We start from the raw sequence: 16602 nt of genomic DNA on the forward strand, positions 1-16602 counted from the left end.
CCTAAGCATTTTTTGCTCAGTGGAATCTCATTCAATCTAATTTTAATTCTACCTTAATTCCTCGATTTTTTTCTATGAAAACTACCTTCTCAAAAAACAGTATCTTTAACTTTTTAGACAACCCCCGCCGACGTCTCAAAAATACCGTAACTCTACATTTTGTTTATTTTTTATTTCAAATATCCATTCATTGGTAGCGAATCAACTTAGACCCAAGCTCCTATGATGTAATCCTTCTGATAATAACGGTAGATGAAAAATCGAGTAAATATCACTGTTTTACTCATAATTTTGTGGACTTTTACTATAAAACGTTCGTCACTTCTAAACGGGTCGTACGATGTTTTTTTTTAATTTTGCACATATGCAGCATGCAGGTGAGCTATAACAATCGACTGGTGAGCACAGATTTCATGGAGATTTTTTCTGATAACAACGGTCCTGGGAGCACCGTGGCCACCCTTCCGTCCGATGGCTGATGCGTTCTTTGTGGATCACTGACTACGCGGAGACACTCACTCGATAGAAGGTGCATCACAATGGCAATTGACAATTTTTTACTCTACATTATAGCCGGTCGAAGCACTCGGTCGAAACGTTGCTGCGGTCACTCCGAACGGCAAATATGCTAATGGATTCGTCATGCTCACAAAGTCTGATTGGTTTTGTAAATACACTCCTACGTATTGTAGGCACATTTCGATTGGCGACGGACGGTTCAGTGAAATGATTTATTTATCCCGGGGAGATGTGGTGATAGATTGCGTAAAAGCCGTGCAATCATCGCGATGGAAACTCGATAGACAGCCAGGGAGCTATATTTTCGCAACGAATCTCTGTTATTAACTAAATCGCGATAAGATCTTTTGCCAATGGGGGAGCTATACTGGCAGCAGAGCCTCTTGATAGAGTATATGTCTGATCTTGCTGTACAATGCACTGCAATGGATGTAGGTATAGGGAAAAAGGGCGCGAGCTATAAAGACGCGCGAGAAAAGCGAGATTTCCACGAGAAGGTAAATCACTCATATTAAAGTACGAGCTGAACGGTACAAAATACTGTGGCTATATGGGGATAGTTGGGTACTCTACAAACTACAATGAATAAGATGCAACCAAAACTCAGAAATGAATGGGCTTGTTGTTTCTGCTCTTTTCTTGATATGCATAGTCACCCGTTTACCTCGCATTCCCCCTAATCAGACCTGACTTGTGGAGCTTCACTCACTTTCAATCATCATCAACATGTTTGGCGTGCATAAATTGTTGCCATAACAGAGCAGTTAGCATTTACCTACATTCTGCGCAATATGATTTCTCATTTCGCTAAACGCCCTTTGAGTCGATATCTGCACGCATAAGACACAGTCCGGTGTGAGATTGCTTCGAACCGTTTGATTGTAACAATAAGTTTCGATTATACCTACTTGCGTTTCTCTCATTTATATCAATCTTAGAAGATGTTGTTACTGTGCATATATTTTTTAGCACATTTTATTATTTTATCTTTTTTGTAAATTGCGTGGTAAATTTTCGCGCCAAATATTTTCAGAACTTCTTATCCTTTCAGTCGTCACACGACTTGTCACCAAACCACCACTTTTCATCACTATTGTACAAAATACAATAGATCGGCTAATGTGTTAAAATGTTTCTTAGTCAAACCTCCACGAGTTGTTGTTCTGTCCTGCTTGAAAAGGCATAACTATCTCATATAGAAAATATAGTCGTTGAGCATAAAACGCTTTATGCTTGAAGTTTTCCCTCTCATACAAATGTTCACAATTTTCTAGTACATTTTTTCATGCCATATTCATTTAGCATCACCGTTCATATTAATCATTTTGCTATTGATCAGTCAATAATAAAAACTTTAACATAATTCAATTATGTCAAACTTTAACATAATTGAAATTATGTCATGGATTTCACCAACATTTTTTTCATCAAACGTATTCAAAGATTCGTTGGAAGAACGAGAGAATACCCTTTAATTCCACTAGAGTTTGTTTTGACAGATACGCATATTTCGATCTCAACTGTAAGGCCGTCTTCAGTGTCGTGTACTAAACTCGACACTGAAGACGGCCTTACACGACACTGAAGATGGTCTTACAGTTGAGGTCGAAATACGCGTTTCTGTCAAACGATACACTCTAGTGGAATTAAATAATGCTAGAGTCGTTTTTTTTATTTCTTTAATGTATTCCACTAAACAGCTCGAAGATTATTATCACTACAATATAGTCAATAATAACCTAAGGGGTCATTCACAAATTATGTCACGCTCCAAGGGGGGGAAAGGGGGTCGAGCCAAAACATTCGGAGGATTCATACAAAAAGTGTGACAAAGTTGAAATTTAGCGTGACATAATTTGTGTACCATCCCTAATCGTATCTATATGGACATCAACTCATTTTCAAAGAAATTGTCACAGTGATTCTATATGAGGATTCGTTTATTACTGCAAGGAGTTCTTCAAGTTATAAAAGCAGTTATGTCCCCAAAAAACTCCACCAATTTTTTTTTTAATATTCTTGCAAGATATCTTCGTTTACAATGAGTGTCTCCAAAAATCCCCGCACAACATACAGAAAGTTATTCAAGAATATCTTGAAATATCTTCTTAAACAGAAACATATAGAAACTTCTGAAGCAATTGCTTCATATATATTCTTTGATTCCACAAGACGTTGCAGCAAAAACTACTTTCTGGTATGAATTCAAGCAACGCTCTTGTTTGGGTAAATATTTGCTGGCAGAATATTTTCTGATCTATTTAACACGGAATTGTAAATCTTTATCACGGATGTAATAATAAAATGTTCTCGGAAAATGTTGAAGGTACGCAGAGGCGCGTCCACGCTCGAAACCATGGGTAGGACAAACGTTGGCAAATATTTTGTGAAACTGCGAAAAATTTTAACCCTGGACCGCAAAGTAGTTACTACATTTGAGGGGCTCAAACGTAAAGGGGTGTAAGGTATATTTTGGTCGGTTTTGAGTTGAGTTGAGGAGATTCTACTGCTTCCAAGCATTCCAAGGATATTTTTAAGTGATTGTTCTGCTTAACAAAAAAACATAATTCCTAGATTTTTGATCACTAACCAGGAGGAGACCAAACAAATATCAAGAAAACAAAATGAAACCCAATAGGAGCAAATAGATAAGAGAATGATTCTTCATAGCATCAGAGCAGACAATTTTCTAAGATCTAGGATTTAAGTATTCCTCGTTACATTACGACGAGTGTGTTTCTCATGATTTTCTCCCTGAATGTCATCAGAAATTTATTCAGGTATTTACCCAAATTTTCAGATATTACTTCGTAAATTTCTAAAAGAGTATATATAGTGATTATTTCCCAAGGAATTTCTCCATAATAGGAAAATTCTCAAAAAAAAATGTTTAGGATATTTCAAGAATTCAACTTGGATTTTCCCAAAGGAGAACCAAAGAAATGGAATATCTCCAAAGATTAATACAGAAAGCAACTAAATTTCTCCAAAAATCCCTTGAGAAGAAAGTCCTGGTACCTCTAATGTTTTATCACGTGATCCATTAATCGATTTCCCAGGGACATCCTGCAATATTCCCGGTCAAAACGTCCCTTAACTTAAGCTTTTTTTTTCAAACATTTTATCCAAACATTTTATCAACATCTTAGAATGAATAAACCAATGTAAATTTCCTCGGAAGAAATTCTGTAGGAATCTTCGGATGAGTTCCTAGAGTAACAACTGGAGAATTCGGTTGAAGGATTAGTGGAAAAATATCTGGAGGAAATTCTAGGATAGTTTTCGAAAAAAAAAAACAAAGTAATACCTGAGGAAATTACTGGAGGTAGTAGCTCTGGAGTTCTTGAGGATTTCCTTGAGCAAATTTTTCTAAGCATTCTTAAAAGAATCGTTGGAGAATTTTTTCGGAAGAATTGGTAGAGAAATCTCCAGAAACATTTCTGGAGAGATTACTGTTGGATACCATGAAAGTGTTCTTAATAAAATCACTGTGATAATTCCTCAGGAAATCTGAGACGAAAATTTTGAAGAGCCTGTTGAACTTGTAGTAATCTCTGCACGTCTCTTTGGAACCTGTACAATTTTGCATCTGGATTCAATGCAAGCAGAATAAGGAAAGACGATACTTTAGAGACTTTCAATTAAATATAGAGACTTGCATTAAAATAGAACCCAAGTCTCTAAAAAGATACTTATTATCAGTTCTATTTTCAGGTTCATTAATTGAATCAGCTTTTGTTATCATTCATATTAAAAAATATAAATATCATCTTTTTTTACAACCTTTTTAAATCAATTTTTTTATTAGATGAATTTGATAGAAATATGACAAACTGCTTTCATTTACAAGCAGTGAGGTTGTTATATTTTCCTCATCTGTTTCTAGATAACAAATGGATGAACAACAAAAATCGGTGAATTTGTGTAGTATTTTTTTTTCTTTGCGCCGAAGTAACCTAGATAATTCATCGCGTAGAAACTCTATCAAATATTTCGTTAGAATTTCTTCAACAATTCTGCAAAAAAAACGTCATTATCTTCTCTAAATATTTTTATGAATTATGCTACAAATTGATCGAATAATTAATTTTTCAGGAGTTAACTCAGGACTACTTCCAGATATTTCTACGGTTATTCTGAATCAGCCATGAACTTCTAGAGAGTGTGCTGTGGGAGTATTATAGGAATTGCTCTGAAAATCGTCAAGAAATTCAGCTATGCTTTGATAGATTATATCAAGAATGATTGCACGTTCAGAAATCGCTAGCACCATCACACTCGTGTTGTGTGTATAACACGATGCGACTGGTATTGGATCAATCCATTTCATCATCCAAAGTTCTCCAATAATCTTCTGATAAATCTCTATGGAAGTTACAGAAGTTTTTTTTTTTAATTGCTTTAAGGAATGTTCACGGCAATTTGTCCCAAAAAATATACAGGGTTTGGACGTTTTTTTTTTTTTTTTTCAGAAATGCCATACAGGATTGCTTCTTTTGTTTTTCTAACGAAAAGTTTCTTGTTGCATTTATTAAAGTTAGCTTCCAAAGATTTTCACTATAGATATTCTCAATCGTTCTTCTCAGGAGCCAGAACTTTTGGGGGTCAAACTATGTCACGTTTTACCAGGCATGAGAATACCATGAAAAACTTTATCGTGTCGGAATAAGTTTGACGTTGATCGAATTTGTATGTTTGTTGAACAGATGATGAATAGTTCAATTCATTTTTCAAGCTTTCTGCTGATTTTGGTTTTTCTTTGTTTTGTTGATTCGTGGGTAGGACAATCCTTTGACTGTCCTACCCAGGTGTTTTTGTGCGTAATACATGTCCTACCTGTCCTACCCACTTCCCGCGCCACTGAAGGTACGTGTGAATTCGATAATAAAAGCCGAAAAACCTATTTTTGAGGGGCCCCCAAATCTACCTCCGCACTGGGCCCCAAAACTCTAGCTACGCCACTGAGTTAATTCTCCATAACTTTATCTTCAAGAGACCATCGAGATAGAAACACGGTGGCCCGACAGACAGTTATTATGAAAAAAAATAGTCCATCAAATCTTAATTCCTGAGGTTATAGCGTGTCCCAGAAAGTATGAGCGCGACTTCGATAACGATAATCACAATATTTTTCCAAACAAATACATATTTTTATATTTTTTTATTTTTCCTTGGGGCATTTTAAATGCTGTCTGTGAAAAATTTTGTTTGATAAAATCACCTTTTATATTGGAATTTTTGATTTTAGAAAATCAATTCTTATCTAGCCAGCGCAGACCCTACTTCTGTGTTTTGTTGGAACTAGTAATGAGTATTTTTATAAATATATTTCGTTGTGACGAGTTCAAGCACATTGGACTAAAGATGTTCCACAAGAAGTTTTGCTTAAAATTTAAGTTGGCTTAGCAAGGAAACATTTGAAAAAAAAATGGTAAAATTCTAAAAAATCGCTAGTTTTTCTCTCCACATAAGATAACTGCACGAAATCATAGGTTTTCAGGTATTTTCAATATAAATATGAATAATTCATTTAATATTTACTTATGTCAAATATCTATACTTTTGGATAGGCAACAAGAATTTTAGATTTTTACATGTTTCAACGGATATATAAGCACTTGGTTTTGACCCTTTTAAAAATCGACCACAGCTGAAACCGATTTTTTTGTTTTTCTCAAAATTTCATATACCGTCGGACGGGGCTACTTTTGATTCCAGGGGCTACTTTGGACACTCACCTTTTGTATTTATTAGCAGCGAAAATATTAATCTGAGCAATTTTGTGTCTTCAGCAATTTTATTAACCAATATATGCTCTACCACTAGGCATGATTTTTTCTTGGAACAACATCAACAATAACAGAATAAACAAGAAAACATTTCAAAAAAGCCTGAATAAATATTCACAAGGTATGAAACTCTCAGTTGACAGCTTGAGCTCTTATCTTCCGGACGCGCTTCTTTACTCGCTTCTAAAATCTCGCTTCTTGTGAAAATGGGTGTTCGGAAAAACACCGTTGTTGTTGATTTCGGGGTGCTGCCATCAAAACCTGATACTGCTAAAATGCATCAGTTTATTATGGATGAAATGAAATTGAAACTCTCAGATGCCAACCACATTCAATTTCATAACATCGATCGTTGCGTGTATATCGAAATGGTGAGCTACGAAGTGGCCTGCCAATATGATAAGGAACACGACTGCAAGCATTACTTCTTCTGTGATGGAGCGAAATTTTTGATACCTGTGCATATAGATACGGAAGCGGTGACTGTTAGAGTGCACGATCTGCCTACTTCTATGCCCAACACCACTGTTCGCTCTCACATGCTACAATACGGAGACATCTACAACGTAACTAGGGAACGGTGGAAGCACTATTTCCCGGGGGTGTATAATGGAGTACGCACCTTGAAAATAAAACTCAAGCAACCCATCCCGTCCTATATTGTGATAGATGGACAAAGGACACTATGCACTTACTCCGGACAAAAACTCACTTGCAAATACTGCGACAAAGAAGTACATCCGAACCAGAGGTGCAGGGAGACAAACATCATTACAACCGAATCATCAACTACGACACCACAAATCGAATCATCTGAAGACTTCCCACCATTGGACCAGCAATCAGCACCTTCCTCCCCAGATGCATTTGGAGAGATCATAGCAAGAGGCAGGCGTTCTCTTGCCAAAGAAGAATCTCGAGCAAACAACGATTCACATTCTCCCGACGACAATACATCGACATCAGGTACGGACACAATAGACATACACGATATCGCCGGGGCATCAACAAAACGACGGCTGTCAACTCGAAAGCAAAATGAGACGAAAAAAGTTTGTCAGGATAAGTGTTCCCAGATCTGCAGTCAGACTGATAAAACTAATTCTTTTACTTTATTAGAGGAAAAAACTATATCTGTAAAAAACGTTAATAAGAAAGGCCCTACTAAGTTAGGGAACCCTATATTATGAAACTCGGCTCCGTTAAGCCTATTATGGCGTTTGAGCCTGCCAAATAAATGAATTAAAAAAAAAAAAAAAGGTATGAAACATTGGCTATACAAACATTGTTTGAATTTTACCCATATCGTGGAAACTTATTAGCAGCATCACAAACTATCGAATCGTCATGTTTCATGAAAATCTTGTGATTTGTTTTGCTAAAAATTGTTGTTTTATTAAAATAATTGATCAAAGGTCTTATTTTTGCGACTTTTATTTTCTTATAATGTTTTGGTTTGTGTATTTTACAACATAAAAAAATAAAATCAATGTTTGTAAAAGTGAATAGACATAAAACACACATATTTCAATACGTACCAATGTCAAATTCACAACATAATCTCTAAAAAACTATTTTTCGTCATATTTTACATGAATTTGTAGTACAGAACAGTTGCATCCTTCAAATGCTTAAATTAAACTACTCTTAAGCCAGCTCTAAACTGCTAAGAAGCTTAAAGCATATTACAAAAGCAAACTTACTTCTTTACGATCTTGCTAAACTTTACTTCATAGATTGCGTTTTTAATGAAAATTACCTACAGGTATTAAATTAGTTACCGTAATTTCGGGTGAAATTGATCATTTTTCACGATTTTTCTTTCATGTTTTCTATAATATTGTCTATGCCAAACAACTGAATGCAGGAAAACAAGTACAATGGTGAGTCTTATTGGCTCATGCACTAAAACTTTCTAACAAATGTGATTTTAGTGCTAAAAATTATCTTCAAAATATAAAAACGGAATATCCCATTTTGGGGTGAAATTGATCACTTGTCAATGCGATTATTGTTAGTTTTGAAAACATTTCTATTTGCTTAATATGGGCTCCCTGAATCTGAATATGTTTTCCAAATTTTTAACAGTATCATATTTATGGAAATAATAAACAATCAAATTTCAAGAATATCGCATAAAAAGCCTAAATGTAGGCAATTTTCTAAGGAATTTCAAACTATCTAATAGAAAATCAAATATTTCTACAAAATGAGCGATTTGGTACGAGTTTTGTTGATTAAAACTGGCTCGATGATATATTTTAAGCATCCTAACAAACTTTCAGGCTGCCACCATGTTCAAATCTTTGTTAGAAATTAGAAGTTTTTGGATCGCTGCCACTACCACACCGAACATGATTCTATATTTTAACATTATTTTCATAGAAATAAACATTTGTGCAACACCAAAAACTTCACAATACATAATTTGGCAATAGTTAAGACAAACAACGCTCATTTACTACATGTTACATTGATATTGTTGCTGATTTAATGAGAATTTAAATCGTGTGAAACGGTGATCAATTTCACCCTACCGATCAATTTCACCCGAATTTACGGTACCGGTATTAATGTGATCCTTCAACATATCGTTCATATAACAGTAAGAATAGAAAATAAAAGAGTTTTTATACATAACTGCGATGATAAGCAGTACCTAGTAGTTACGTCGTTCGTTTATGTCAACTTAAAAATCGAGCATTCGTAACTGATAGTTCCATTTAAGAGGAAGTTGAAAATTTAAGTTTCATACTGCAAACTGAGAATAGTTAATGGCATGTTTCGTTGAAATTTGTTATATATGCGTAATTAATTCTAGCTTTGCAATTTTCTACATTAAGTTTATCAATGAAAAACGTTCCATAACATCACAGTGGACGACAATCTATTAAATCAGTTCGGAAGCTATAAGGAAAAATCATTTTATTAGCAAATTGTGAAAATGTCCAAAGTAGCCCCTTTTTTGTCTTGAAAGACACACATTTTTTTTTTGCTATTCAAGCATTTTTGTTATATCTTGATGGATTTGCCTCATATTTTGCACATTTGTTACGTACATATACAACTTAAATATAGGTAAAAATTATCAACATCTATCTATTATTCTAAGAGTTACAAATCCTCAAAGTTAGAGAATGTGGAAATAATGTCAAAAGAAGCCCCGTTTGACGGTACTTAAAGCTAAGTATGCTTTAGGCACAGACAAAGAAAATCGGAACGACAGCACTTTGATAAAAAAGAGAAACTTGCTTGAATGGGTTTAAATTGCGGAACATGCTGAATAATACTACAGTCAACTCTCCCTCACTCGATATTCTGTATCTCGATATCGCGTTAGAGAACCATAATAAAAGTTGGTTTTCCACAGCCAATTCAGATTACCGACCTCAGTAAAATTTTACTGGGTTTTTGAACTACGGTTTTTTCGGTAATTTTTACGATTACCGAAAAAACCCAGTAAATCACAATATGTTTTGATTGATGGAAATTACTGACTTAGTCAGTAAAATTGTAGAGAGTTTTTACTGGCTTTCCAGTTTCATATGCTCCATGCTTTGCTTTTCCGGATACTGTTTTTTTCAGAAATCAATACAAATTGAAACCCAATCGACATGAACATGGACATCGACATTTTTCGTACGAATAAACATCTACGGTATGCTCATATCTCAGTGGAAGTAATCGAAAAAAGTGTGACAAAATCATTATTTGGATGGTTTGCATACAAGAGGCAAACTCAATGATGCAGATGAATTTACCAACGTAAGCAGTCCTGAGCCTTTTTGGTTGCTTAAAATGGTTGAGTTTCTCACTAAATTTCGACTACTTACCACAAGAAAGCGCAAAATAAGTGCAGGAAAAGATTGGTTGCCATAGCCGTGTCTCCCGGCGCCGGACGATTTTACAGCAGGAGATTCTCATTTGACACTTCCCCGCATGCGCATAAGTTTGTTTTGATTTTATTTTGACGACAAGTCAGTAAAAAACATCAACTACTGAATAGAGCGCTGCATATGACGAGCCTAACCTCACTTATTTGACAGCTGCTGGTCCTGTTGTTTACGTTTCGGACTTAGTCGTTTTTTCCATCATTTTTTCATCTTCGCATTTCTATCACCAGCATGCTGATGGTGACGATTTTCCACGGTAGGAAGATAGAATAACACGATCCGTGGGTATCTGCAGTGGATTTGACCTCTCCTCGCAGCAAACTTTCACGAAATTAAGAATGATTCGAAAAAAGTACTAAGTCCAAACTGTAAACAACAGGACCAGTACCTGTCAAAATTGATGCGTGACGTCACAGTGCAGTGGAGTATACTCCATTCTATCTTCCTACCGTGGAAAATCGTCACCATCAGCATGCTGGTGATAGAAATGCGAAGATGAAAAAATGATGGAAAAAACGACTAAGTCCGAAACGTAAACAACAGGACCAGCAGCTGTCAAATAAGTGAGGTTAGGCTCGTCATATGCAGCGCTCTATAGCCGGTAATTGTTTTTACTGACTTTTCGGCCTGTTCGGTAATGCTGGAAAATTGGGTCTGACAGCAACCGTAGTTCAGTAAAAAGTAAAAATTATTACTGAACCTCAGAAGTTTTCAATCAAAAAGCTGAAAGTTCGGTATTTTTGTAATTGTAAATCATATTCGTACCCAGTATAAAAAAATACCGAACAAGCAAATCGTGATTGAGTGCACATGTGCATGGCTAACTCGATGGTCCCTTGGATCGCATTTGTTCTGGTTTTGTGTTCTGGAACTCAATACCTCCCTAACTCGATGGTTCCTGATGATGATGATGATGACAAGTAAATTTTGTTTTTAGTTGGTTCCATAAGTCGATATCGAGTCATGGCGATTCATGGAGGTGTCACTGTATCTAACACCCCACGCTATTTTGAACGGAACCCCAATTATTCATTATTAATTTGAACTTCTAGGTACCCCACAAATAACAGAAAATTGTGTTTCTGATAACCTCTTTGGTTGTTTTGTTTTTATTCTGCTTTCCATCCCACAATGTACCATGTTACTCCATTCCATGAGCTAAATGACGTTTGAACCATTTTTAATCTGGGTCTGCAAATAAGCGGGGTACAAACTAAAAAGTGTTCTGATTATATGTGGTCAAACCACAATAGATCAATTAATGGTTGCAGTGGTTCAAATCCCAACATAAAAACGGGGGTGCCCGGTACCGCATTATATTAGTGCTGGAGCCTCAAAGTGGAACAATTCATCCATCTTTTTTCGAGTGCTTCTTCTTCTTCTTCTTGGCATTAACGTCCCCACTGGGACAGAGCCTGCTTCTCAGCTTAGTGTTCTAATGAGCACTTCTACAGTTATTAGCTGAGAGCTTTCTATGCCATAGTTGCCATTTTCACATTCGTATATCGCATGGCAGGTACGATGATATTCTATGCTCAGGGAAATCTAGAAAATTTCCATTACGAAAAGATCCTGGACCCGATCGGGAATCGAACCCAGACACTTTCACTATGGCTTTGCTTTGTAGCCGCGGACTGTAACCACTCGGCTAAGGAAGGCTAATGGCTGTATTATCGTGATCAGAAAAAAAGCGCTTTCTTGATCGATTCCTTGCAGGAATTTCCCATGCATCAAGATAGGCCAAGAAATTACTTCTCAGCAGCGAATCAGGCTTAAGCGAAGTATGCACGCAGCGAACTGGACTATCGAATTTCATACATTTTGCCTTATGAAAGGTGGAACGATTATTGCAATACGAACGCTTTATGTATCGTTTCAGCATCACTCCAAATCAAGGCGTCGATAGGCGCGTGGTGTACGCTTGGGCCTATCGATCGCAAGGTTCTTGATTCGATTCCAGGTTGCCGCATTAACGTTTTTGTTTTCAAATTCTGGTTTCATAAGGCAAATTTATGAATTTCAACCAGATTTCTTGTGGCGAATTTTCATAAGGGGTTCCTATGTTTATCGATAGTCCATTTGCCTGAGTGTGCACTTCAACAGAAAAGCAATCGCCTATCTCGATGCGTGGGAAATTTCTTGCAAGAAATGCTCAAGAAAAGCATTTTTCTTTGATCGCAGTACTGGAAAGTATGCACTTCAACAGAAAAGTAATCGCCTATCTCGATGCGTGGGAAATTTCTTGCAGGAAATGCTCAAGAAAAGCATTTTCCTGTGATCGCAGTATGCAGTTGAAAAGAAATGTCAATTGAAATGGGGGTAGAAAATTTCTTGACCATTTCTTTTCGCAGAAATTTTTACTTTTCTTAAGCGGAACAGCATACCTAGCTTTATAGGAGAAATCCAAACTTTGTTATTTTGCATGGAAAACGGTAAAATGATCTTATTTCTCGCCGGTCAGCCTTCCAGCCATAAGAATGAAATTCGACGATTATTTTCGGCGAGTTCTTTCCAATCCCTTTTACCGTCTCACATCTCTCAGATAGCGGTTGTCAAACTGCACTACTTTACCGGTGTAGTCGTTCGTGTTTCTGTTCGCTCAGGTCGGCGGATTTGTTTTGATGTTACATCAGAAAGAGTGATCGCAGTGGTGCTTCGAAAATTTAAATAATTTTCGTGAATTTTCGCTGAAGTTCTCCTAGTTCACCCAATGTCTGAAAAAGAGTCCAAGCAAAAAACCACACCGCCCATTCCGAACGCGGTAATCGACCGCCAGGGCGATGGTGATGGGAAACAATGGGGTTACGATTTGTATCCGGAGCGGCGAGGCGAAAGGTACAAACCCAGCTGGGGCCGGGTGCTGCTCGGAATCGAAGGCACGGAAAACCTGGACAAAATCAAGTGCGAACGGAACGTGTACTCCTGCATCAAAAACAGCCCAATGGTGAAGCTTATGATGGGCGCCCTGAAGAGCTCGGGATGGTAAGGTTTGAATGGATTTGAGAATGTTTTCCTATTTCGCAGGGCTTGTAGCAGGTTTTCTTTTAGAGACTTGGTCATTATTATGATGCAAGTCTCTAAAAATTTCTATTTCTAATGGAAGGTCGCTAAAGTCTCTATTTAAGGTGAAGATGAATCGAAGCCAAACTTCAAATGTTCAAGAGCACGGATCTGGAGAATCAAACATCCGTTTAAGCTTAAAACTTAATCGATTGGTCACCGCTGGTGGTGACCAGTCGATTAAGTTTTCAGCTTAAACGGATGTTTGGTTCTCCAGATCCGTGCTCTTGAAAATTTGAGGTTTGGCTTCGATTCATCTTCACCTTAAACCGAAAAGGACTTAAAACTAACTTTTGTTCACTTAAATTGCAATGAATCCTGGCGCAAGATTCAAAAGGATTCAAAGAACTATAACTATTTCTATATTCTCTAAATGCATCTAATAGATAGAGAGATTTTTTCTTGAATACTTTCCAGAACCCCTCCAAATATACCTCTACTAGAGGCTCCAGTAAACGCCTTTCTACTTAGTTTTCTGGATGAAAAGTTTCTTCATTGATTTCCCTAAGGAAATCTCTAAATATTTCTTCTAAAATACATTACAGGACGCTTCCAAGATTTCTCTAAGATCGTCTCTAAAAAATCCTTCACCAATTTTCCCAGAAAAGTTTTCCAGGTGATGTTTAATAGAATTTCTTCAGAATTTGCTATAGGAAATAATTCACTACTAACTTCAGTAACTTTTAGAGGGATTACTCTAAAAAATATCATAGGATTTCCTTCAGATATGGTTCCACTAATTCTTCCAAAGAATTCCACTAAATTTCGTTAACGGAAGGTTTCCTTCAGGAACTCTTAGAGAAAATCTGTAAAGAACTATCGAGGAAATATGTTAAGAATTATCCTTTACGGGATTGGTAGTTTCTGTAATAATTCCCAGAAATAATTTAGGTAAATATTTGAGGTTGAAAACGAAATTCTGGGAGGTATTTTTAGGAAGTCCGTGAAAAATTGAACTCCTGAAGAAATCTTCAGAGTAATAGCCAAAGAAAACTTTGGAAAAACATGTACCTAAATAATTTATGAAAATCATGAAAAATACTTACATTAATACGATCAGTAATAGGTATCACAATGTCCCGAGTAATTCAGAAAAAAAAGTTTTGGAAATATTCTTACATTAATGTCTGGTCAGATCATAAAAATAATCAGCTCGTGGTTCCTGTTAAATTGTTTCTTGTTCTGATTTCGTAATTTCCAATTTCAGCGCAATCGACATTCGGCGGCACATTGCTTGCGAAGTGTGCGATGTGTCCGTTAGCGGAGGCTACGATCCGGTGCTGAATCAGGTGGTTGTCTGTCAAAACATTGCCCGAAACGAGGGCATCGTGCAGGGAGTGCTAACCCACGAGATGATTCACATGTTCGACTACTGTCGGAACGATTTGGACTTCAAGAACATCGACCATCTGGCCTGTACGGAAATTCGGGCCGCCAACCTAACGCACTGTTCGTTCATGAGCGCCTGGACTCAGGGCGACGCGTCGCCTTTCAAGATCAAGCAAGCACACCAGGTAGGTGGTTGTTGGCCAAGGTCATCAATCGAATATCTAGAATAATCACCATTTATTTCGACTTGAAGGATTGTGTTAAAACCAAAGCACTCAACTCGGTGCTGGCGGTGAGGAAGGTTACCACAGAGGAAGCCATTGAGGCCGTCGAAAGGGTATTTCCCAAATGTTACAACGATTTGGAACCGATCGGCCGTCGGATACGAAGGAATTCCAAGGATATGTACAAAGCGTACCTGGAGGGGCCCATGTACGGATATGACGTCGACTAGTCGGTAAGTTTTTGCGCAGTTTTACGGTCTAGTAAATTTATGAAATTTTAAAGTTTTTATGTTGTTCGCAATATCACCTTCCTAGAATTCCAAATTGGATCATTTAAAATTAATTTTAAAGTAATACCATGTACACTACCCGCCAGTAGTAAATTTGTCTATAAAGCAAGCTATTCATGAAGTTCCAGATCAACTTGGCCGGTTTATGTTATAATCTCCATCAAGCTCGCTGACCACTTCTCCACCTTCCCGGATAGTCTCAGTTCTATCACAGACAAACAGACGTAACCCTTAGAACAAATCGTGATCAAAGTTATTCTCGTAAGAACATGTGCGAGAAAACCACGGTGTTTGACCAATTCATTTCAATTAAAAATATATCTTTAACCGGCGGAATTCGAACCCTTTGCTTCGTCTTGCTAAATAGCTGCGCTGATATATAGAAAACGAAAAATCGCATTTGATGAAACATCGGAATGTTGTCTCTCATAAGAATGGAATAAAAGTTATCAAAACCATACGGTTATTTCTTTTCCCCCGGGAAAGAAGTTTTCAAGATCGACATCGCGATTAATAATTCAAGCGTGTGATATAATATGGGCGTAAGTCGCATGATCGAGTTCTCTTCGTCGATGCTCTCTTCTGTGAATAAAGGTGACAAGATGCGGGTTTGTTACCATTTTTCCACTTCAGGACGCTAGGCAGCGATGCAATCCTACGTCCTGAGGTGAAAAAATGCTAGCAAACCCGAATCTTGTCACCTTTATTCACAGAAGAGAGGATCGATGAAGAGAAATCAATCATGCGACTTACGCCCTTATTCTAGAACACGCTTGAATTGTGCAATGTGCAGTATTAAGGCTAAGTAGCCCGTCATTCGTTTTGGCATCAATGATGACTTTTCAGCTTGCATTTCAAAGTGATAAAACTCAGTCTTAATAGTTTATATTGACTTGAAAAAGTATCACTGAACGCGCTAACATGCATAAAGTATGCTGATACTTTTTTCCGATATGACAGTGCAAAACCAACTGATTTTCTTTGATTCGAAATCGTGAGATGAATTAGCAACAATGATCAACGATGCGTACAAATTTCAATGACGTCATTGAGATTTGTACGCGTCGTTCATGATTGTTGCTAATTCATCTCACGATTTGGAATCGAAGAAAATCAGTTGGTTTTACACTGACACAGCTGAAAAAGTATCAGCGTACTTTATGCATGTAAGCGCGTACAGTGATACTTTTTCAAGTCAATATAAACTATCAAGACTGAGTTTTATCACTTTGAAATGGTCGGTGTTTAGTCAGACCAGGTCCGTCACACTCGGGCTCAGATTGGGTACCACTTCTAGTACTGCATTTGGTCCCTCGGTAGTGCAAAAGGTACCCAAGTTTGATCGCAGTACACTTTGAACGGCATTCTAGATTACCTTATGAGCCATAAAGTTTTGGGCAACTGCAAGGTACATGGGGGTCTTTAATTTGTCTTTGGTTTGATGATCACTGGCACGTCTCTCAGCTGATGCACTCCGAGTAATCTAGTACTGCACTGT

At 37.1% G+C, this 16602-nt stretch overlaps 1 protein-coding gene across 1 annotated transcript; it reads left to right on the forward strand.

Moving 5' to 3' along the window:
• The first annotated feature begins 12770 nt into the window (after positions 1–12770).
• On the forward strand, positions 12771–15096 carry LOC5575147 (mitochondrial inner membrane protease ATP23 homolog). The gene is made up of 3 exons (XM_001655474.2): positions 12771–13183; positions 14469–14775; positions 14844–15096. The coding sequence occupies exons 1-3, from the start codon at positions 12912–12914 to the stop codon at positions 15042–15044; spliced, it is 780 nt and encodes a 259-aa protein (XP_001655524.2). The 5' UTR covers positions 12771–12911; the 3' UTR covers positions 15045–15096.
• Positions 15097–16602: the final 1506 nt, after the last annotated feature.

The sequence above is a fragment of the Aedes aegypti genome, chromosome 2 (assembly GCF_002204515.2).
Source record: "Aedes aegypti strain LVP_AGWG chromosome 2, AaegL5.0 Primary Assembly, whole genome shotgun sequence".
In the NCBI taxonomy this organism is placed as follows: domain Eukaryota; kingdom Metazoa; phylum Arthropoda; class Insecta; order Diptera; family Culicidae; genus Aedes; species Aedes aegypti.